The sequence below is a fragment of the Pristiophorus japonicus genome, chromosome 7 (assembly GCF_044704955.1).
Source record: "Pristiophorus japonicus isolate sPriJap1 chromosome 7, sPriJap1.hap1, whole genome shotgun sequence".
NCBI classification, from domain to species: Eukaryota; Metazoa; Chordata; class Chondrichthyes; family Pristiophoridae; genus Pristiophorus; species Pristiophorus japonicus.
This window is the reverse complement of record NC_091983.1, coordinates 188,302,201-188,327,104: the sequence shown is the minus strand read 5'-3', so window position 1 is coordinate 188,327,104 and position 24,904 is coordinate 188,302,201. Positions and strand designations below refer to the sequence as shown.

At 40.6% G+C, this 24,904-nt stretch overlaps 1 protein-coding gene across 3 annotated transcripts in view; it reads left to right on the top strand.

Annotated features, from left to right (window-relative positions):
• LOC139266917 (prolyl endopeptidase-like) overlaps positions 1–24,904 on the top strand; it is a 166,713-nt gene that overhangs the window by 81,498 nt on the left and 60,311 nt on the right. For all 3 annotated transcript variants that reach the window (XR_011593804.1, XM_070884543.1, XM_070884544.1), the window contains 2 exons: positions 536–733; positions 8,200–8,303. Coding sequence is in view for 2 of the 3 variants with exons in the window: in XM_070884543.1 (XP_070740644.1) it covers positions 536–733; positions 8,200–8,303 (302 nt within the window). In the remaining variant the exon portion in view is untranslated. The remainder of the gene's footprint in view (positions 1–535; positions 734–8,199; positions 8,304–24,904) is intronic.

The following is a 24,904-nucleotide window of genomic DNA, read 5'->3' as shown; positions in this document are numbered from 1 at the left end:
TGACCAAGGGTTGTGTGGCTGGCTCTTTGTCGGCTGGCATGGACACGATGGGCCGAGATGGCCTCCTGCGCTGTAAATTTCTATGTTTCTAATTGCAGTTTATTAAATGCCAAACTGAAGGAGCAAAGCCTGAGTAATATAGAGCTGCTGGTTTAAAATCTTCATTAAGTTCTCCTGCTATTAATGATTACTTTCAATACATTTAAATTTTATACAGTGATTTTGCTCTGTTTTAATCAGTTTGTGTCAGCTGTTGGCATCGGCAGGTGCACTCTCTTTGCTGTATAATGAATAATGATTGTATGAAGATTTCTGAATGTAACAATTACTGAAAAAAATACATTCAATTTGCTGGAGAATTCTATTTCTATTTCATAATTGTATAATATCCTTTAATTTTTTAAGCCTATACATGAATCATCAAAAAAGCAAAACGTGTATTTGAGATTGTTGCCTTACTTGAGGTCAATAATGGTAATTAAAATTTGGTCTTACTTTTTCCACCGCACTTACTATTTAAGTTATCTATTTTCAGAATGGGCAGGATGCGTCAAGGCCAATTTTCTGATTTTATGCTACCTTCATGATGTGAAGCACGCACTACAGCTGCATGAGCTAGCCACAGGCGCACACTTAAAGACATTTCCGTTGGATGTGGGCAGTATTGTGGGTTACAGTGGGCAAAAGAAGGACTCTGAAATCTTCTACCAGTTTACAAGTTTCCTGACACCAGGTTAGTAGAGTATCAAATTCATACAGATTGCCAAGTAAAATTCGACCCTAAAGACAAAGTAGTTTTTTCAATTACAATGAGCTAATGACTTCCATACCCCCACCCTAATTATTTTCAGTTTGACTAACGCGACTTTGGACAAACACCTCCATTTTGCACCCAGGAACCTCCGTCGCCCATCTTCAGCCTCCAGGTTCAGCCTGAAAGCCTTTGTGGTTCCTGGCTCTGCCTTCGGACTCGGAATGTTGGCGATCCCCAGTTCCCAGCTCGGTCCTTTTTCTGTCAAGTTGGATAAATCTTGTTCAGAACCACGCTGCCCCCTTCCCCCACCCACCCACTCTCAGCCGGCCAAACCTAGCTCTACCACTAGATAAAGGGTGCGAAATTCAACTTCAGTGGAAAGGAAAATTGGGCAGGTTATAAAACAGGCTGTCGAGTCACTGCCTGTTGGCACTACTAGCGAAGTTGAATTTCACCTCAAAAATCCCTTCATGGGGATGAATTAAACAAAGGATAGGGGAAGAGAACAACAGGCACTCATTCTCTTTCTCTCTTTTCGCCCCCCCCCTTTTTTTCTTTGTTGGTATAGCCCTAGCTCTTATCACCCTATTTCCAGTTCCAATGAGGGGTCTGCATCCTTCATTTAACCCATCTTTTACCTTTACAGATGTTGCTGGACCTGCTCTGTTTTCCAGCATCTGCAACTAATTTCCTTTTTATTTATATCTTTTCTATCCAATTGTGTTTTTTTTTATAACCCATATACTTGTAACCCATATTTTCTCTTCAGTAATAATACAACAATTGCATTTAGTTAGAATTAAAATGGTCTGTGTAATGAAGGGGCATCAAGACAAAGAGTTGGGTACTTATTCCATATAATGTGCATCAAAATATTACTTGAAGATCTCACATGTTTCCAACAAAATGAAATTCTTTATTGTGGAAAGAAGAATACAGTAATTATTTGGCTTCAAATGCAGGAGCACAATTGGAGCTTTGGGAAGCAGATGATACTATCGGCACTTGTCTCGTTTCCCCTTGCCACTATTCTCTTAGGGCTGACTGATCCTTTCAAGACTGCATGACCAATAAAATGTGACACAAATAAAATCAACATGTTGTTCGCATGACTTCACCAGCAATTGGCACAGTTTGTGTGGCTTAATTATTGTTTCTTTTGTCTAGCTAGGAGTATTAGCAGCTGTGGAAAATCAAGTAATACGTGTTAATTATTGGCAGTAATACCAAATTTATTTTTCTTTCTAGTTGATTTTTTTTCTTTCTTGCTATTTAAATCTAGAGCATTTAGGATCTGCTTTATAGACTGACTTCTAAGTGTCTGACAACACAATCAATTCCTTGGTCATCTTGAATAAACTAAATGACTTGTTCTCTTATTAAATGAATTATTCTACCGGACGCTGTCATTTAGATATTACATTTTGGGTGACAGCTACGAAGCCAGGTCGCTGATTGCAGTGCGGGCAGGACAGCAGGAGGGGCGAAGGAGTGGCAAAAGTTCCTTGAGGGAAGTGACCGGGGCCGAGAAGAGGCAAGAGCCCAGGGGCAGCACGGGCCAGCCCACACTGATATGTGTACGCGCTCGGTCTGTGCAGCAGAGCTGGTCTCCAGTTAGTTTTGGGTATTCCTTGCCACTGGACCAAGACCTAGCTGGTATGCAACTGCCACCACACGTTTAAAAAAAATCCAAGCACAGGCATCTCCCACCCTTCACGACGTAGTTCGGGCCCTGGAATATTAGGTCCTTCATTGAAACATCTGTGAACTCACCCCTTTTTGGTGTGGAAGCAAGTCATCCTCGCTTCGAGGGACTGGGACTGCCTATGACATTTTATTCCCAACATGTCTCTTTTCTCTAGGTATTATTGAGAAGTCAAATAGAGGATCATCTGTCTGTGATAGTTTGCTCAGTAGCTGATCAGTGAACAAGGACTGTAGTAGCAGGACCTTTTCCTTTATAAATCAATAGGCTATAGCTGAAGGGAATATTGAGATGTAATGCATTTCAAAATAATAACTTTTACCACCACCATATATTTTGTAACATTTTTCTGAAAAAATTCTGGGTCATATTTATCTCCCTGCAAGACACAGTGCTGCCTCCTGCACAGTGTGCCATTTTCCTTAATTACTACAATCTTTTCAGTGATGAAAAAATGTTTCAACTCTGAAAAGAGTAAAGGAATCTATTAAATGCTATGTTAGAATCTGTGACATGTAAATTGTAACAGTATACTGTGACATTTAATTTTATTTATATTAAGTCGCAGTTCTGAAATGCGTGTTTAAGCTATTAGTTGCAGTGTCAAACTTAGTTAAAACTGTCCAGAATCATGATCAGCTGCCTGTTTTGAAAAGAAATTGAGCAAATTTTAAAGGGGGAACCATTTTCATGGAAAAGTAGTCTCCAGTGGTTTTTGTTTGCTTGCAAACACATATAACTAAATATATCATAGAATTTTTATCTGATGCCATTATAATAAAGATAATGTACAGTTGTTCTGGCTCATTTCCTTTGTGGACTAAAGTAGTTCTCAAATACTCTAAGTGCACTCTGGCCATGGTTTTAACATGCTAAATTAATGAACTGCAGCTTCTTTTGGTAGACTACGTTTATTACTCAGCACATTAAGCAAATGCCTTCCAGCATTTCCTTTTGTCATTGTCAGCTCAATTACATTTCATCTGTATCATATATTCACTATCATTCTTACGGTGCCCGTTGCAGGTTGCTACAATGAAAGGACATGAAGGCTTTGGAGAGGGCACAGAAGAGATTTACTAGAATGGTTTCAAGGATGAGGGATTACAGTTACGTGGATAGACTAGAGAAGCTGAGGTTGTTCTCCTTAGAGCAGAGACTAAGAGAAGATTTAATAAAGGTGTTTAAAATCATGAACGATTTAGATAGAATAAATAAAGCGAAACTGTTTCCAATGGCTGAAGGGTCTATAAACCAGAGGACACAGATTTAAGGTGATTGGCAAAAGAACCAGAGGCAACATGAGGAAAAACTTCTTCACGCACAAGTGATTAGGATTTAGAATGCACTGCCTGATGGGGAGGTGGATACAGATTCAATAGTAGCCTTCTAAGGGGAATTAAATAAATACTTGAAGGAGAAAACATTGCAGGGATCTGGGGAAATAGCTGGGGAATAGGACTAACTGGATTGCTCTTCGAAAGAGCCCACGCAGACTCAATAGGCCGAATGGCCTCCTGTGCTGTACTATTCTATGATTCTAAGAAGTCCAGAATGAAAGTTTTTAATGTGCTGCATTGTATCAAGAATGACAAACAGCTCATGGTGAGTTTACAACTTGCCTTTCATTATCTCATATTGGTAAGCTGGACTGAATGTCCTGCTTCTGTGCTGTAATTTCCATGATTTTATAGTAGTCTGTATTTTCACAAGTACAGATAGGAAACTGGTGTATATTTTGTTAATCTTAAAATGTTTGGACAGAGGGACAAGTGACATATTGGGTTAGTGTGCTGACTTTTGAGGACTTGAGTTTGAATCCAATACAGACTGATAAGATGTCGTCTCTTTGTAGAGTATAAGGGTTCTGTATGAAATGAGGGTCAGCATGCGTACTTACTGCTGACAGCAGGTACCACAAATCGCCAAAATTTTCATCCCTAACCTTACCTAGCCTCTGGAAGGAAAAAAAAGGTTGTACACTGCATCTGTTATTAAAAATTCCACATTAAACATAATTACATCACAGTGAAACAAAAGCAATAAATAAGAAAAAGCTAAGTTGTAAGTGTGGACATGTTTTACAAGCATTTATTTCAAACTTTGACCCCTGTCTCGGGTTGAACAGACGGTTCACCACCTCAGCATCCTATTTGACCCTGAGCTGAACTTCTGACCCCAAAACCTCTCCATCACAAAGACTGCTGTAGCATCACCCACCTTTTCCCTTGCCTCAACGCATTGCTTCAGCCCCTGTTTAGGGTTGATCCAGACTGTTTGCAACCTCGCTCACCTTTTCCTTGGCTTTGTCACCTCCAAACTCGACTGTTCCAGTGCCCTCTTGACCAGTCACTTAACCTCCATGCTCCATAAACTTCAACTCCAAAACTCAATTGCCCGTAACCTATCACTTCAAGTCCTGCTTACAATCACTTTGCTTGCTGACCTTTGTTACCCAACACCTCATACACTCAAAATTCTCATCCTCATGTTTAAATCCCTTCATGGATTCCTGCCCCTTCTCCCCATTTCCCCCATGTCCGTAACCACCTCCAGCCCTACAATCCTCTGAGAAATGCCTTCCTCCAACTCTGGCAAACTTGTGCATACCCCCACCATTGGTCCTTGTCTTCATCCTTCTAAACCCTATACTCTGGAATTTTGTCCCAAAACCTCTCCACCGCCTTCTCTTCCTGAAGACCTTCTTCAAAAACTATCTTTTGACCAAACTTTTGGTTACCTCCTTCAAAGATATCTCTCTGGCTCAGTGTCCATATTTATGTGATTTCACTTCTGTGAAGCATCCTAGAAGTTTATATGTTAAAGACACTATATAAATACAATAAAAACAAATAATCCTGGATGCACTCAGCAACTCAGACAGCATCTATGGAAAGAGAAGCAGAGTTAATGTTTTAGGTTGATACTATAAATAATAATTCAAATTATTATATAAAAATAAAGCCGGAATGTATGACTTTAAAATGGGGATTGAATAACACCTGTGCTCTGGTCCAATTATTCCTTGCCTTCTAACCCAGCTTTTCCTGAAGACTGCATGCGGTCTTTACTCCCCATATACAATGCTGCTGGAGAATAGACTAGTATTAAATTAGAAATCTTCATATAGTGCTCACTTCCTGAAGTGTTACACTTGCTTCTTGTCACACTTTCCCTCTCCCACCAAACACCTCTATTCTTATGAAAGAGTGTTTCCTCTAATTTACCACAAGCAATGCCATGGGAGATCTGCTAGTCACCATAAAAACCATAAAATATTGGTCATACTAGTAATTTATAGATGCAGTGACTCACATCAATGGCCAGGACAGGTCACGCAGCAGTTGCATGAGAACATCTTGGCTAAAGGATTAAAGATAGTAACATTACTGAAAGTATATGATTTGAAAAGTTACACTGATCGTTGGAAAATAATACACATAGAGGCCGGTGTAGTTTTCCAGTTAATCAGCTCAAATCGTTGCCATTTTATCTCTTCCACCTCTCCCCCACATACAGTAAGTTTTGATATACTATACAGTTAAACATTTTTATTAAGCATACTTTGTCTAAATTTGATCCATAAACTATTCTTTCAGTATTTCTATTTGTTTTGCTTCTAGAAAAAAATAACAAGATTGTAGAATTTTGGCTAGTGATGAAAAACAAGTGTGGATAAACTTAACAATAGTTCAGTGAATAGCACAGAGGTCCCAGGTTTGATGCTTGGCCTGTGCTCACTTAGTTGGGACACTACTCGGAGTACAGGTACTGTACTGGATGGTTAGGGAGGGGATAATTAACAGGGTTCCTGTTCCTGGTTGCTATCTGATTGTGTTAGAATTGTGTGCGCACTGGCGAGGGCAGGAATGGGGTTGCCTATGATGGTCATGTGGTTGGAAATGGTTGCTGTCACATGTTGTCCAGGTGCACACATGAATAGTGGCCACTTGGGTGTGAGATACTTTAGGGAAACGGGCAGCTGTGGAATCATACCCAGCAAGGAGAAAATTGATGGCGCTAAAATAAATTCTATTTAACTGAATTAAATAATGGTGTTTTCTTTTGAGTATTTATGGTTTAAATTAAAGTAGTACATGATAATTGGATTATGTTGGCAACTATAATTAATAATTGTAATGTTCCTCACAGTTGATTTCTACAGGGAACTCCAAACGTGACACATGTCTTCAGGGCATTTTTTTGTTGTTGCCCAGAGTCATTGCGTATAAAGTTAGTAACATCAGAAGTGATTGATCACATTGCAGAACAGCTTCTGAAAAATGTGACAAACCTGACAATTACTGCATACAGTAAACATATTAATTATATGATCCCTACTGTGTCCAACATAGCCTTCACTTTTTTTATTACCTTCTACACAGCTATTAAAGAAATATCCATGCTTTTGTTAAAGGGTTTTTGTTGTAGTAATTGATTTTGATTTGCCTGCCCACAGTTGTCTCTTGACATCTGTATAATGGTAGCTAAATCCCAAATAAGCAAATGGAGGGAGCAAAAATGCAAACAGCAGTCCTGCTTTTTAAATGCAACACATTTGCATGCATCTTGTATTTCTTGCTACCTTTAGTAAGCATCATCTATACCATATTAAAAATGTGATGTGTGCATCCACGTCTTGTGCACAGCTTTACTTTTGTTACGATTTTTATCACACTTTTACATCAGTATCTAACGTTGAAATTTTATTAAGTAAATGGTTGTCTGTTACTGTTAATGAATCATTCGAACCAGTCAGTGTTTTATTAAAAAGTTATTTTTTCTCATTAATAAATTAATAGAATTTACTTCAATTTATAATTGTTACATTGGGAGAGGGGAATTCCATTCAGGCTTTGTGTACCAGTGAATAATAACTTGTCTCCATATCTTAATGCTTAATTCTGCTATATGTGTGCTCTCTTCATTGGGTTCCTTTGACTAGTTGAACATCTTCATGTTTAATTTATATTGCTGTCAGATGCACACACTTCATTTAGCTTAAGTCATTCACAGGAAGTACTGGTAGCAATGGAGCACAGATTGTATTTTATTAATAGTACATAGATCATTTGTGTTGGAGGAATAGAGAGAGAGATGAGAATAAATCTGAATGTCTTGCCCTAGTACCAAACCAAGTATGCTTTATTTTTAATCTACGTCACATGTGAATAATGGCCACTTTTTTGAGGTACTAGAAAGCTTCTAGTGTCCGTGGAACCATACTCTAAGAAGGGGGGGGGAATATTACTACAACAAAGCTGGACTCTCGTGTATCAATATTTCATAATATGTTCATTGTTTTTAATTTGCATAACCATCCACATCAGTGTTTTTTGTGGAAAATACTTTTCTGGGCATCACTAGCATTCCTAGTTTATAAAGATGTATCGGTTTCAGTAGCATTCTTCAGTGAGAATTCCAAATGAAAGTTGTCTACAACTAGAGAAGCTTAGACTTGCATGCATTATATTGTCTTGTCATTTTTTGCTAGCTACAAAGTGGCTTACACCAGTTTTTAAATCCTGATGTAGGTTGTGAAAGTTTTTTTCAGCACTGAAGCAATAGAGTAGTATCCTTTTTTGTAGGACTCTAAAATAAATATGAAATCATACTTTTTTTGTAGCTATGAGCAAACACAAACTCTCATTCTTTGCTATTCCACATTGAAGCTCATTTTCTGAGAATTATTATGATTCATATGTATATTTAAAATGTTTCTTGTGCCAATCTGTTCCAGGTATTATTTATTACTGTGATCTGACCAAAGATAATTTGGAGCCAAGAATTTTCAGAGAGGTGACTGTGAAGGGATTTGATCCATCTGATTACCAGACTGTTCAGGTAATTAATTTTTTTTACTAATTATTTTAATGTCTGTGAACTAAAATAGTAATTGAAACAGATTTGTTAAAAAAATTATGATATTCTACATGTAATAGAGGCCAAAAAATTCTAGATTCCTCCAAGTGGAGAGTGGGGGAGAAATTGAACCCACGTGCATCCATTTTGTGTCTGAGAAAAGGGCAGCCAGGAGTTAAAAAATGGAGCATCTCGCCCACCCTATTGACACCAAAGACCCAACTGATGCTATATTCAGACGGGCCTGTAAATGGGCTGAAATTGTGTTGCAAAGCCATTGGTATAAAACTATACTTGTTTCAAACAGGGCACAAGGTGCCTTTGAGCATTTACTACAGCCGCTGACAACAGCAGATACCTCTCATGATGTCTTTGTTTTAGAAGCGGCTTCTTGGAAAATCTTTTTTAAAAGGGGACATTTCCTTTATTAGTATTCCCTGTACCTTACTCAAGTAATCCAGAATATGGATACCATTTCCAGTGATCTAACTCTAGTTTTTAGTCTGTATTGGTGATCCAACAGTGGTTGCCTCTTCAGTGCTAATTGTTACTGACTAACAACCTGGCATCCCGAAGTGCAGTCTAGCACTCGGATGCATTCGTACCTGAAGATAGCTCACCAATCTTGTCTGTGTCGTCTTGTCTGTGCCTTCTGAGCATCAAACCACATTTGAGGGGGGGAAAAGTATGAACCAGTACTAATAGATGTAGCTTCCTTAGTACTGCTTAGAAATTAGGGTTTTGTACAAATGGAGACATGTTTGTCCAAATTTTGTAAAGCTTCTTTAAGTTCTCCTTCCTACTTAGAGGAAGTTTCCATCATTGTTTTTTCATTATTGCCCCAATGCTGGTACTGAAATCCTATGCCACCACTAATATAAAATACAGATATAAATTAGTACTTTCTGCATTACTCCTTGAACTTCAAAACTACCATTATTGCCAAGTTCCCCCACCACCAACATCTTGCCGATCACCATTGACCAGAAGTATAGCTGAACTAGCAACATCAACACCCTGGCTACAAGAGCAGAGGCTGGGTTCGCTTCGATGATTGGCTCGCCTCCTGAGCCCTGAAAGCCTATCCATCAACTACAAGGCTCAAGTCAAGAGTGGCTGTAATACTCATCTACAAGTTCTACAGTACACACTGCAGTAGTTCATCAAGGTTATTTCAATGGCAACTCCCTCCTCTGTCTCCTTTACCAGAAGGACAGTGTAGCAGTATTGTGGGAATACTATCACCTAAGTTCCCTTCCAAGCCACTCACCTGACATATATCTCCCTTCATCATTGCTGGATCAATATCCTGAAATTCCCTAACCAACAATGGTTCAGGAAAAACAATCACCACCATCTTCTCAAGGCAGCTGGGGATACAGCATTGGCCACATCCTAAGAACAAATTAACAAAGACTTGTGCAAAAAACCCCAAAGAAGCCACAGTTTATTAGTGTTCTGTAATTTTATGTTGAAATGTTCATTCAAAACAAATCACTTGAGTCATGCTATAAACAAACTTTTGTGCCTAGTGTGCTGTCAGTCATGCTTCAGATGTCACACTTGCAAGTGCCAGATGAGCTTTTTTTTGAAGAAAGCTTGTCATTGCCCTGAAGACTAACATTTTACAAACAGATACAATTGCCAGTGAATAACCAGCAACAATTATTTAAATTTGCCTATTTAGTTCCAGGTTAGCAGCTAAACCTTTGCATCATGTTCAAACATCAATTACCAGTGAACACCACTACTATTCACATTTGCTAATTATTATAACATTTAAATCGGAAGCTGACCCAAGGGAATCAATCAAATATGGAAGAATTTCCACCTGACAGGAATAAGACGCTAATCTAATTCTTCATATATGTAGTGTAAATTAACCATCTGTCTGAAATAATATAAAAATGGTGCGCTTAGTGTACATTGCTACAGGTCCAAGATTGTGTCTGATGTTACTCGGATTACCTCAAATTCTAGGCCTTGCTACCACTTACGTATAATGTTTATTCTTCACATAATCCTGTTCTTACTTCAGAGAGAATGCAACCACTAAGCCATTACATTGGCTTTCTCAACACCAACAGAAGGGTTAAAGCATTGTTTCAAATACCAATATTTATTTTCCATGATGGGTACGATCTATGTACTAAATGCCTGCCTCCAGATCATGCTACTAATGATTGTTGTTCCTGCCTCACATTTTCATCTTGCACAAGATTCTGAAATACAGAAGAAACAGGATCAGATTCAAATGCACTATGACGAGACTCGATCTTTAATTAAAATAAGTCTTCAATCCAATGAAACTGAAGCTCAAATAATACTTAACTCTGCCTCTGAATATAATTCAACAGGAATTAGAGCACTTCAAGTCAAGGCGCTACCAAACAAAGACTTCCTTCAACCCCTATCAGTACTGGGTATATCCCTTAGTCAATAAACAGTGAATTGCCTTCTGATGCTGGTTAATTCTGATGCTGTTCTGTACCTGACCCTATTGGTGCCAAGAACCTTCTTCCCATTTCAAACGTCCTTCCAAAGTTGGCGCCTACCGCACACAGCCTTACAACTCTTTATTGGTGAGATCTCCACCATTCCACCAAGCACCAAGCTTACATGTAAGCTGTCTGGGTGCTGTGCTCACATCCAAGTCCATCCCACCTGTTTTGGCATGCACTGCTATTTTCTTTGAGAGCAGGAGAAACATTTTTACATAGTACATTGTGAAGCTTTGGAATTGAAATAGAGACCATGTAAACATTTAAGAATAGGTTAGATTGGCCGTTGAAGGAATGGGGGAATGAAGGGATACAGAGATAAACACAACCACAGACTGGCTGGATTGGATGATTGCTTTCCAGATTTTAATTTGTGTGTAATTTTCTGTAATTCAGGCAAAGGGCCACTGAAAAGTTGCATCTTCGGCCTCTATCAATTACATGTTGAGGCTTTTTGCAAAGCTACGATATGGAGCATCGCCATAGGCTTCAACATTAAGAGTCACAGAGTTCAGGGTGGTACGTATGGGTGATGGGTGAGGCTATGAAGGGATTTAAACACCAGGACAAGAAACAAATTGGAGGTACAGTATAGTGGGATCTAGGGATGAAGTAGGACCTAGTGTGGGTTAGGATATTGGTAAGAGTTTTGGATGACCCTAAGTTAATGGAGGTTGGGAAGCCAGCCAAGCGAGCATTGAAATAGTCATGTTTGGAGATGACAAAGGTATGGATTAGGCTTTCAGCAGCAGATTGGCTGAGGCAGGGGCAGAAATAGGTATTGTTAATGATGTGGAAGTAGACAGTCTTTGTGATGAAGAAGATATGTGGTCAGAAGCTCTGCTCAGGGTCAAATAGGACACCAAGGTTGCAAAGAGTCTGGTTCAACCTGAGACACTGGAGGGGGGTTGGAATTGGTGGCAACGGTATAGATTCTTTGGCGGGGAGGTGGGGGGGGGGTTGCGGGAAGACAATGGCTTCAGTCTTCATGTTTAACCGGAGGAAATTCTGGATCATCCAAGACTAGATGTCAGGCAAGCAGTCTGACAACCGACGGTGGAGGGGTCAAGAGATATGGTGGAAAGGTAGAACTGTGTGCCATCAGCATACATGTGGAAGCTGACTCCATGTCTTAGGATGATGTCGCCAAGGGGCAACATGTAGATGAGGAAGAAGATGGGGCTAGGGGTAAAAACTGGAATTAACGATCCAGTGCTGGGAAGGGAAGCCATTCCTATAGATTTCCTGGCTATGATCAGGTAAGCATGAAACTAAGCAAGGGTTGGACCCACTGTGCTGGACATAGGAGGAAAGGCATTGTAGGAGAATTATGTGGTGAATGGCTCTAGGAGAGGTCCAGGAGGATGAGGAAGTATAATCACCTGAAGAGAGGAAACCATTTACACTGAGCAAGATTAGGCACCGAGAAGGAAGTTGGGTGGTCAGCGGTTTAGTGGGAATAGGGTCCAGGGAGCAAGTGAAAGATCTCATGGACAAGATGAGCTTGGAGGGGCATAAGGTCAGATAGGAGAACAACTCGAGAAAGATGTGGGTTCAGGGATATGGTGGTGGGGAGGGAGTGTTTGGTCAAGGGACCAAAGGAAGGGGAGAAGCAGTACAGGCAGCTGAATGGATGGTCTTATTTTAAGTTACAAGGAGGTCCATGAGGTCCTTTCACTTGTTGGTGTGGCATGAGGAGGCAAGGAAAAGGGGTCTAAGGAGTTAGATGGTCGTGGCGAAAAGAAGCCAAATGTTATCTTTACTCTCCTAGAGTAGTGGCTAGTTTTGGAAGAGGGTAGTGGGCCCTGCTAACACTTAATGTGCTTCAGGCAGATCTGGTGATGGATGATGAAAATTACAAAACAATACTTTCTAGATTCGCTATATCCCATATACCTTTGGTAGAGCTGTCCTTTCAGCCAGTGCTGAAACTCCACTGCAGAGGCTCCTTCTTTGTGTTATTTTTCCTACACCCCATGGTGTGAGGAGAATGCTGAATGAAAATAGATCGATTTCCTACCTTGGTAGAGTTGTCAATTGGATACATTCTTCAAACCCCTCTCCGAGGCTCCCATTTCCAAGTCACAGTAGCAAGGGTTGGACGGAGCTGTAGCTTAAAAATGTACTGTTAAGACTTGCTGCCTCCCCTTTATACTCGGCAAGAACAGCTAATTGCATCCCGACAAATAAATTCACAACATTGTTGAGCATGTATTTGCCCGGAGCGAAATGGACCATGGACAAATCCAATGGTGTTTGGAGAATGCATCCACTCAAAGAATGAAAACTTCTCCAAGAGTGAGCTCTCTTTTGCTTTTACATTGTGCATTCATGGATTGTACGGTCACCTTTCTGTAGGATATACTTTAAGGACCTTTTCTTAGACGATGTTCCAGTTACTCTGTTACACTTCTGAACCTGCTGGACCAGATTCTATTGTGTCGATCAATGTTCTTTGGACAGCCATTAGAATGGGGTAATGCTACAGATGGAAAGAACCCTGTAGCTCAGTTTTTTCACCAATCCCATTGAAAATAGCGATGCAGCATTTTTCAGGATCAACATTTTCCCACATGTTTGGGGGAAATGGCAAGCTGATACCATGTACTTTCTACAGAAGAGGGCTGCTATTGTCCATCACCCATGGTTGGTTCAAAGCGGCAAGGAGGTCTGAAAATGGATAATTCGCTTATTTTTGGTGGCGGATGCTTTGTACTCTCTCTCACGCTCTCAAGAAAGAAAATTGGTCCTAACAGAGACCAAATTGAAATTTAATTTAAAACGCTTTTGTAATTTTGTGTCTTTGCTTGATAGATTTTGAGTGGTCTAATCATATTCTTGATACTATTAGCAATGGCAATTATCAAATGCCAGTCCTGTAAAATTATATAATGTTTTGTGACTCTTAATACTTTCTGTATATTGATAGATGTTCCAGAAACTAATGGCTCAACTGCAGCCAATGTGCTTGCCATATTGTATCTTGGTTGAAGATCTTTTGTAGCCTTACTTGACCCATGCGTAATTTATCTGTTCCTAAATATTAGAGCTATGCTATAATTCTCTGAATGCGAGTCTGAAAATAATTTAGTGCAATGATAATTGGCCAATCCACATTTTGTTTATCAAGCATGAATTTTTATTTTTTTCATGACCAGATGAAAAAATGTTTGGAGCTCTAGCCTGAAGTTGAATATGAATGACAAATCAACTATTAGCATAAATAGGCTTAGAAGGCTATTTAATTTCAGGTGCCCATTTTTGCTGTAGCCAACTGTCTCAACAGCTGATGCAAAATACCGACTGCACGGTCTTCTTGTAATTCAATCTTGATTCATTCAAATTGCCTGAATTCAATTTTTAGTACTAAATTCCTATCGCGCTCTTATTTACATTCAAATTGTGGGATATTGCAATCTTTTGGTAAAAACAAATTACTGAATTATCAGGAATGGACTATATATTGTAGTATGCCCCATCCAACTCTCTATACTCTTGTTAGTGTCTAAGGGTAGTAGTTCATATTATTTGCTAAAAACACTTCATTGGACTTGAAGCAGATCTGTAAGTTGGTTCGGCCCATGTTGCAGTGTATTGCTTTGAATAATGGGTGAGCTGGGGACCTATTGCACATTTGGAAACATTGAAAACATGCTATTTATTAGATTTCTACTAAATTGTACACATTTTTGTTCATCTCTCTGGTCGTTTTTTCTATTTTAAAAAAAGGGCTATCAAAGATTCCTCAGTGCTTGACACTAACATTTTCTTCTCTACAATTTAAATAGCTTAAGTCCTTTTATCAATTTTGAAGTTTGCTATTGTATCACTTGTCTTCTGCAGTCACTGCTGGGAAAATAAGTGTTGTAGTATTTTCTAGAAGCTGCCTAGAACTGGGAACTGAAGCTATTTTATGTTGACCCCCTCTTTAAGCTTCACCAAGCAGGAGGCACCTCAGACTCTCACAATTCTGGTGCGCTTTCATCGGCTATCTTAGCAATAGCATTTTCCAAATGCCACAGCATTTTGTCTTAAAGGTCAGTTGAAAAAGTCACAGAGGCATCAGTAGAAAGATTAAAAATGAAAAAAATGAAATATCTCTAATCATACTTCAGTCACATGAACAAATGCACTGAGCCAATTTAAGCCACCTCCAGATCATTTGATCACGGGGCCTCAGATTCGAGACATTCCCTGACAAAGCTTAAATGTACACTGGGTCCTGAAAGTAATGACATTTTGGAGGAAGGACAAAATTGAGGCTGATTTTGGCATTGACAAAACAATTGGGCAGGAGAGAGGAAATGAGTAGGACATGTTCTCCTCCTTCCCCGCTCCCCTTCCCAAATTTCCCCTCTGATTTATGTTTCCCCACCCCACTCTGCTCAAAGCCATGATAAAGATGGAATTCCCAATCAGTCAGCAATCCTGCTCCACTCGATTTCTGGTGCAGTGAGTGCTTAGATTACTCTAATGTCTTTGATTTTCTTCAGCTGCCAAATAATGAGAATTTTCCCTTTTGACAAAAAGGAATATGAAAAAAAAACTTGCAATGGGTATCAAAGCTAATAGCAAAAGTTTTTTATAAATATATTAAGTGTGTGTGGTAAATGGAGATTGTGGGTGACTTAGATGGAGGAATAGAGATGTTTATCCAAGTTTGCAGATGACATGAAGTTAGAAGGTACAATAAGTTGTGTGGATAAGAGGAGAAAGTTACAAAGGGACATAGACAGACTAAGTGGGCACAACTGTAACAGATGGATTTTAACACTGGGAAGTATAAAGTCAACGACTTTGAATCTGAGAAAGTCAAATCAGAATGTTTGCTTAATAGAGCGCATCTAGGAGCTGCAACGGAATTTTAGTGTCTATCTACACAGATCGCTAAAAACTAATGAAAAGAGCTCATGGAATGTTGGCCTTTATCTCAAGGGATTGGAATAGAAAAATGGTGGTGATTTTTCAGTTGTACAGAGCTTTTGTCAGACCCCATCACCGAACCACAGGAAAGATATATTGGCCTTGAAAGGAATACAGTGCAGATTCGCCAGAATTATACCAGGGCTTAATGGATTACTTGGGCAAAAACTTGACTTCAGTTTAGCAGGTTGAGGGGTGATCTAATTGAAGTATTTAAAATAATTAAAGGATTTGATGCAGATAAATTATTTCCTCTGTTGGGGGAATCCATAACAAGAGGGCATAATCTTAATATAAAAGCAAAATACTGTGGATGCTGGAAATATGAAATAAAAACAGACAATGCTGGAAATACTCAGCAGGTCAGGTAGCATCTATGGAGAGAGAAACAGAGTTACCATTTCAGGTCGACGGTATATTCAGACATATGCTTAAAACCCTGTGGCTAACTGATGTGTCCTGCTGCAGGATTGTTCTACATTAGTCTAATTTGACCATATAATTGCAACTGGAAGTAGATATAAAACATCTCTAATGGATATCATTTTTATAAAGTTTATCGAACCATAGTGCATATTATAATTAAATTGAAAATCCTGTGTAAACTGAACTCTACTCATAACAATCATCATTAGAATAAAAAGAAAAGAAAAATACTGTGAATGCTGAAATCTGAAATTATCTCTAACATCTTTGACCTGAAACGTTAACTCTGTTTCTCTCTCCACAGATGCTGCCTGACCTGTTTAGTATTTCCAGCATTTTCTGTTTTTATTATGGTATAATAAAATTCGAGCTAGGCTGTTTCGGAGTGAAGTCAGGAAGCACTTTTTCACACGAAGGGTAGTAGAAATCTGGAACTTGCTCCCCGAAAAAGGCTGTGGATGCTGGGACATTAAAATTGTCACAGCAGAGATTGATGGATTTTTGTTAGGTAAGCGTATCTAGGGATGTCGGGAAAATTAAGGTAAATAGATTTGAAGTACAAATCAGCCATGATCTGATTGATAGCGGAACAGGCTCGAGACACTGAAATGGCCTACTCCTGTTCCTACATTTTTATGATAAGTATAAACTGCTATGATTGTATTACATTCTTACACTCTTTAATGTGGATATTTTTGAAGAACTGAAGATATTCAGTGAAGCAGGCAGGACAAAATAAATTTTTATAGTGTTACAATGTATCATTTTCATTAAGTCAGTAATCCAGGACACACACACTTGGCATTTGGAAATGTATGGGCTAACAATGAAAGTTAGCACGTAATTTGTTAAAGGAAAGATTGAGTTCTTCGATGAAGTTAATGGAGAGGGTTGATGAGGGTAGTATGGTTGATGTGTGTATATGGACAGTTGTTTTTCAGACTGGAGTGAAATATACAGTGGTGTTCCCCCAGGGGGTTGGTATTAGGACCACTGCTCTTTTTGATATATATTAATGACCTGGACTTGGGCACGCAGGGCATAATTTCAAATTTTGCAAATGATATGGAACTCTGAGATGTAATAAACAATAAGGAGGACATAGACAGAATGGTAAGATAGGCAAACACATGGCAGATGAAATTTAATGCAGAGAAGTGTGAAGTGATGCATTTTGGTAGGAACAATGAGGAGAGGCAATATGAACTAAATGGTACAATTTTAACACCGGTGCAGCAACAGAGAGACCTGGGGTGTATACACAATTTTTTGAAGGTGACAGGACACGTTGTTAAGGCTGTAAAAAAGCATTTGTGATCCTTTGCTTTACTAAAAGAGGAATAGCGTACAAAAACAAGCAGGTTATGCTAAACCTTTGTAAAACACTGGTTAGGCCTCAGCTAGAGTATTGGCCTGGAATTTGCAGTCAGCAGCAAAGCAAAGGCGTTTGTCGCTGGCCCAAAGAAAGCTTCGCACAAAGATCTCGCAATCTCTGTCGAAGTTCAGGTTTTCCGACTTGTAAGTCAAATCAACAGAGTATAGTGGGGATTCCCTAGTGAGCTGTCAACGAGCTGTCTAAGCAGCCAATCAAAACACAGAATTCTCAGTCAACAAACAAGGAAATGACTAAGTTCTTAAAATTCTAATTTAAAAATGTTAGAGAGCAAAACAAAGATTGGGGCTCTCATGGAGAAAAGGCAAACCTGAAATAAAGATTAACAAGCTTTTTTTTTAAAATAAATTTTAAAGTTTCTTAAAAATTTACATTTTTATTAAAATGGATAAATTTGACACTGCACAAAATTAGTTTTTCTGGCCCATAACCATTATTAGCAGTGAATATGCTGCTAAAATCCCAGTAACACAATCAAAAAGGGAATTTAACAGCATAATTACTGCGGAGGAGCAAAAGTTGTCGTCAGTTTCCCTGATTTGAGTGATTTCACTGATTGCTGGCTCTAGTGGGGGGAACAGCGCAGCCAGTGGTAATGAATGACAGACCACAACTTCACGATTTCCACATTAGGCTGTGCATGCATTAAATCCTGAAATTGTGCTCAGTTTCAAAGGCAGTGATATAAGAAATAGGAGCAGGAGTTGGCCATTTGGTCCCTCGAGCCTGCTCCGCCATTCAATAAGATCATGGCTGATCTGATCTTGACCTCAACTCCACTTTCCAGCCTGCTCCCCATAACACTTGATTCTGTTACCATTCAAAAAATCTGTCTATCTCTACCCTAAATATATTCAATGACCCAGCTTCAACAGCTCTCTGGGGTAGAGAATTCCAAAGATTCACGACTCTGAGAGAAGAAATTCCTCCGTTTTAAATGTGCGACCCCTTATTCTGAAACTATGCCCCTTAGTTCTAGATACCCCCATGGGGGGAAACATCCTCTCTGCATCTACCCTGTCCAGCCCCCTCAGAATCTTGTACGTTTCAATAAGCTCACCTCTCATTCTTCTAAACTCCAATGAGTATAGGCCCAACCTGCTCAACCTTTCTTCATAAGACAACCCCTTCATCCCAGAAATCTACCTGGTGAACCTTCTCTGAACTGCCTCCAATGCAAGTATATCCTTAAATAAGGAGACCAAAACTGTATGCAGTACTCCAGGTGTGGTCTCGCCAACCCCTTGTACAGTTGTAGCAGGACTTCCCTACTTTGATACTCCATCCTACCTTGCAATAAAGGCCAACATTCCATTTGTCCTCTTAATTACTTGTTGTACCTGCACGCTAACCTTTTGTGTTTCATGCACAAGGACCCCAAGATCCCTCTGTATCTCAGCTTTTGTCATCTCTCTCCATTTAAATAACAATTTGTTTTTTTATTTTTCCTACCAAAGTGGATAACCTCACATTTTCCCACGTTATACTCCATCTGCCAAATTGTTGCCCATTCACTTAGCTTATCTATATCTCTTTGCAGATTCTTTGTGTCCTCCACACAACTTGCTTTCAACCTATCTTTGTATCATTAGCAAATTTGGCTACATTACACTCGGTCCCTTCATCCAAGTCATTAACATAGATTGTAAATAGTTGAGGCTCCAGCACTGATCCCTGTGGCACCCCCTAGTTACAGTTTGCAAACCTAAAAATGACCCATTTATTGCGACACTCTGTTTTCTGTTAGTTAGCCAATCCTCTAACCTTGCTAAATATTACCCCAACCCTGTGAGCTCTTTTCTTGTGCGGTAACCTTTTATGTGGCACCTTATCGAATGCCTTCTGGAAATCCAAACAGATGACACCTACTGGTTCCCCTTTATCCACCCTGCTCAATACATCCTCAAAGAACTCCAGCAAATTTGTCAAACATGATTTCCCTTTCAAGCTGATTCTGCTTGACTATAATGATTTTCTAAATGTGCTGCTACTTCCTTAATAATGAACTCCAGCATTTTCCCAATGACAGATGTTAGGCTAACTGATTTATAGTTTCCTGCTTTCTGTCTCCCTCCTTTCTTAAATAGGGGCATTACATTTGTGTTTTTTCAATCTGCTGGAACCTCTCCAGAATCCAGGGAATTTTGGTAGATTAAAACCAATGCATTCTCTGCAGCCACTTCTTTTAAGACCCTAGGATGCAGGCCATCAGATCCAGGGGATTTGCCCACCTTTAGTCCCATTAGTTTGTAGCAAGGCTTCCCTACTTTTATGCTCCATCCCCCTTGCAATAAAGGCCAACATTTAATTTGCCTTCCTGTACCTGCATGCTAACTTTTTGTGTTTCATGTACAAGATCACCAGATCCCTCTGCACTGCAGCATTTTGTAGTCTCTCCATTTAAATAATCATTGGACCTTAATATTAATTCATTCATGAGGCTTCCGGCAAGTGTGTTTTTCATCGGAATCAGCACGGAGTTACTAAGCTGGTCGGCAAGCAATAAATTGATTTTCTTGATTTTAACCACTCTCCCTCATCTTTCCCGCCAAGTGTGTTGGAATAAAATGGGGGGCCTCATTTGTATCTGTTTTCCCCTACATGGGTTACTGAAGTGTAAACATTGCTCGTTGATGTTGCTTTTGCTTCTCTTGTTACCTGCTGGCTACTGAAGACATCAAAGGTGGATCAAAGACATTTTGCACATTTTTTGAAAACGTATGGTGGAAAAAATACATTTTTCTTTTTTATGGATGTCTTTCCGTCCATGCTATTTAATCTTTAGCATAACATAAAACATTAAATTATTTTTTTAGGTGGTGGAGAGACAAAAGTTGTATTTTATAGTTTTATAACTGAACTGGTCTTCGTTTCTATATTGACAGTATCTTTGCAACTCCCTCCCCTGAGCAAGCTCACTAACTGGCATCATGTTGAACACTTTTCCCCTTGTCCCCTGGATGACGCAGGGCCTTGACTAAATTTAAAAAGCTGTTGATTTATCCTTAACACTTTGTGCCAGAGAGAGTATGTGCACTTGAATCTTTTACATAACTCTGGTCCCAAGGAATTCATTCGTTGCTATGGTTAGATTACTGTTATAAGTATATCACTGTCTACTTGAAACAGCTCTGTTAAATGTAGAACAGCAACACCCTTTTATGAAGAAACTTTTCTGAAGGTTCTCTTGATTCTAAAATTAGCCATGTTGTGTGTAGTATTTCATTGCTTAGACATTCTTTTCTCTTGCTGCTGGTCCTCATCAGTTTCCTTTTATCTCCAACATAGTCATGGTTATCAGCTGTACTGAAATAATTGGAGAGCGGCTGAGCATTGCTAAGAGATGGTGTCAAATGAATTAATTGTTCCAATTTTCTCTCTTTTCAGTGAGTCTATAAATGTTTTGTGTTCTGAATTGGTTAACATTTTGTCATTTAATTCTGTTCCTTTTCTGTTTGGTTGCAGTTGACAGAATAGAATGACAGTTAAAATGATTAAGACAAGCAAACATATTTTGCATCCATACTTTCAAGAAATAGTGATCCCGATTTTAAAGAGTGTAGGGTGCGCGAGAGTCCAGAAGCAGGCAGTGCATCGAGGAGTCCGGGGTTGTGGAGGCCTGGCCAGTCTTAAATGTTATGCCTTAAGATTTCAGAAGTACTTTTCTCCTTTGTCCCATTTTTTAAATTTCTTGCTGTGATTAATAATACAGTAGCAAATAGCGGATCTGTTGCCATCCAGCAGCATTACATTTCATTAGTCAATGTGTTCTCTACTGATCGCACTGGTATTCTCAATAAAACACTGACAGAAAGTGTAGCATATTCGTCTTCTCGAAATAAGGAGAAAATAATTTTACAAAGGAAGGCGGAAATAAATAAGAAAGATGATTATAGCTCATAGGAGACACTGATCTAATTCCCTGTTCCTAGTTGTAAACCTATCTCTGAACCCCCCCCCCCAACTTCAAGTGTGGGTTTTTGTTGAGAGCAAGGAATGTGGAATTAACCCTAGAAAGTAATTCTTCCCCCTGCCCCCACACGGTGAAGCTGAATGTGAAGGAAACTTCACTATGGTATGTAATGGAGTAGTACTATATCGGGGTCACACAAAGCTGTCCATATAATGAGTTATTGCTGTCCTCTATGCTAGAGGTGTCCAGCCTGTGATCCTAGGATCACATATGGACCAGAAGTCGGGCAATCAAATTCAGATCTCTGTATGCTTTTTACTTGCTGGCTTTTGAATTTTGTGGGCCTGAAGTTATGCTGTTTTTAGTGTTCCTTATTTGGCAGAAAAATTCTAAATCAGAACGCTAAGGTCTGTTAGTATCTGGAGTTTGAAATATATGCAAATTAATTTATGACTGCTAGCTTTGCACTCCTCCACAGGTGGAAACATTTTCTCTATCAACTCTGTCAAACCATTTCATAATCTTAAAGACCTCTATCAGGTCACCCCTTAGTCTTCACTTTTCTGGAGAAAAGAGCCCCAGTCTGTTCAATCTTTCCTGATGGGTATAACCTCTCAGTTCTAGTATCATACTTGTAAATCCTTTTTGCACCTTCTCTGGTGCTTCTGTCCTTTTTATAATATGGAGACCGGTACTGAGCATAACCACGGTTCTATACAAGTTTAACCTAACTTCTCTGCCTTTCAATTCTATCCCTCTAGAAATTAACTCCAGTGCTTTGTTTACTTTATGGCCTGATTAACCTGTTTCGCTACTTTTAGTGATTTGTGTACCTGTAGATCCCTTTTCTCCTCTACCCCATTTAGACTCTTCTTTTCCAAGGAGTATGTGGCCTCTTTATTCTTTCAACCAAAATGGACTACCTCACACTTAGCTGTATTGATATTAATTTTCCAATTACATGCCCATTCTGCAAGTTTATTGATGTCTTGTAACTTGTCGCAGTCTTCAGAATTGACTGTGCCCTCCAATTTGGTGTTATCCGCAAATTGTGAAATTGTACTTCTGATTCGAGAGTCCAAATTGTTTATGTAAATGGTGAACAACAGTGGTCCCAGCACCAATCCCTGTGGAACATCACCTCCCATCTTTTGCCAGTCTGACTAACTACCTTTAACCCCTACTCTCTCTTTTCTGTTCTGTCGCCAGTTTGCTATCCACTCTGCTACTTGTCCCGACTTCACATGCTGTGACCTTAGGAGGAATAGACAAGGATAATGTAGTAGATGTAATACATTTGGATTTTCAAAAGACCTTCAATAAGGTAACGCACAGTAGACTCATGACTGTCACTTCTTCAAAGAATTCAATAAAGTTGGTCAAACATGGCCTCCCCTTTTGAAATCTACATTGACTATTCTTTACTATATTTTTGGTTTCTGGATGTTTTTCTATTATATCTTTGAGTAAAAATTCCATTATCTTTCCTACCAGTCAAGCTAACTGGTCAATAGTTCCCTGGACTTGTTCTATCTCTCTTTAAATATAGGAATCACATTAGTTGTCTGCCAATCTTCTGGCACTATTCCCTTTCCTAATTTTTTATATACAAGTAATAGTGTCTCTGCTATTTCTCCCCGAGCTTTTAATATTTCATTATCTGTAATGTTTGGATTTATAGTTTTGGCATTTAAAAAAATAGCTTTACTACCATTTTTTTAAAGTTTTTGTTTACTACTGGTGCTGGCTGTTTGGTCCATCTGTTATTTAAAAAAAAAACTACAAGCATATGGAAAGCATCTTATTAAAATTTAAATAAGTACCTGAAGGAAAAATAATTTTCAGGTGTACGGGGAAAGGGCGGGGGAGTGGGACCAGCTGAAGCGCACTTGCAGAAAGTTGGCAAGGGCCACATGTCTGCCTTCTGTGCTGTAACCATTCTATGGGCCCAACATTGCCCAAGCCGTTTTTTTCGGCGTACTGACCTGAAGCGCGCTGGAAAGGGCACCAGAAAAAAGGGGCCCCATCCTGGCCGCTCTTCGGAGTCCCTGGAGTCGTAGGGTGGAGACTGAAGTGGGGGGGCAGAGCAACAGGCCAGTGCAGAAAGCACTCAGCACCTGCGCACATGCTCAGTGAGAGTTGCACGCATGCTCCTGCCCTCCCAACACGTCTTGTGGGCTGAGAGCAGGACCCGATGCTCGCAGCTCCTATCCCAGGTGAAGGGACGCCCGATCTCGCCGCACCCTATCCCCGGACGACTGGCCTCCTACACCGGCCAGCCGGTCCGCTGAGTTCCTGGGCGAGGTAGGACTTTGGCTCTATTTTTTAATTTAGTGGCTGTGCTTGAGAATTTAGATTGGGGGGTGGGGGAGGAGGCGGAGGAGAGTTTTTTGGGGAGTGGGGGGGAAGAGAGAGAGTGCATTGGGGGGAGGAGGGGAGGAGGAGGAGAGTGTATTGTGGAGGAGGAGAGTGTATTGGGGGGGAGGGGAGGAGGAGAGTGTATTGGGGGAGAGGGGAGGAGGAGAGTGTATTGGGGGGGAGGGGAGGAGGAGAGTGTATTGGGGGGGAGGGGAGGAGGAGAGTGTATTGGGGGGGAGGGGAGGAGGAGAGTGTATTGGGGGGAGGGGAGGAGGAGAGTGTATTGGGGGGGAGGGGAGGAGGAGAGTGTATTGGGGGGGAGGGGAGGAGGAGAGTGTATTGGGGGGGAGGGGAGGAGGAGAGTGTATTGGGGGGGAGGGGAGGAGGAGAGTGTATTGGGGGGAGGGGAGGAGGAGAGTGTATTGGGGGGGAGGGGAGGAGGAGAGTGTATTGGGGGGGAGGGGAGGAGGAGAGTGTATTGGGGGGGAGGGGAGGAGGAGAGTGTATTGGGGGGGAGGGGAGGAGGAGAGTGTATTGGGGGGGAGGGGAGGAGGAGAGTGTATTGGGGGGGAGGGGAGGAGGAGAGTGTATTGGGGGGGAGGGGAGGAGGAGAGTGTATTGGGGGGGAGGGGAGGAGGAGAGTGTATTGGGGGGGAGGGGAGGAGGAGAGTGTATTGGGGGGGAGGGGAGGAGGAGAGTGTATTGGGGGGGAGGGGAGGAGGAGAGTGTATTGGGGGGGAGGGGAGGAGGAGAGTGTATTGGGGGGGAGGGGAGGAGGAGAGTGTATTGGGGGGGTGGGGAGGAGGAGAGTGTATTGGGGGGGAGGGGAGGAGGAGAGTGTATTGGGGGGGAGGGGAGGAGGAGAGTGTATTGGGGGGAGGGGAGGAGGAGAGTGTATTGGGGGGGAGGGGAGGAGGAGAGTGTATTGGGGGGGAGGGGAGGGGAGAGTGTATTGGGGGGGAGGGGAGGAGGAGAGTGTATTGGGGGGGAGGGGAGGAGGAGAGTGTATTGGGGGGAGGGGAGGAGGAGAGTGTATTGGGGGGGAGGGGAGGAGGAGAGTGTATTGGGG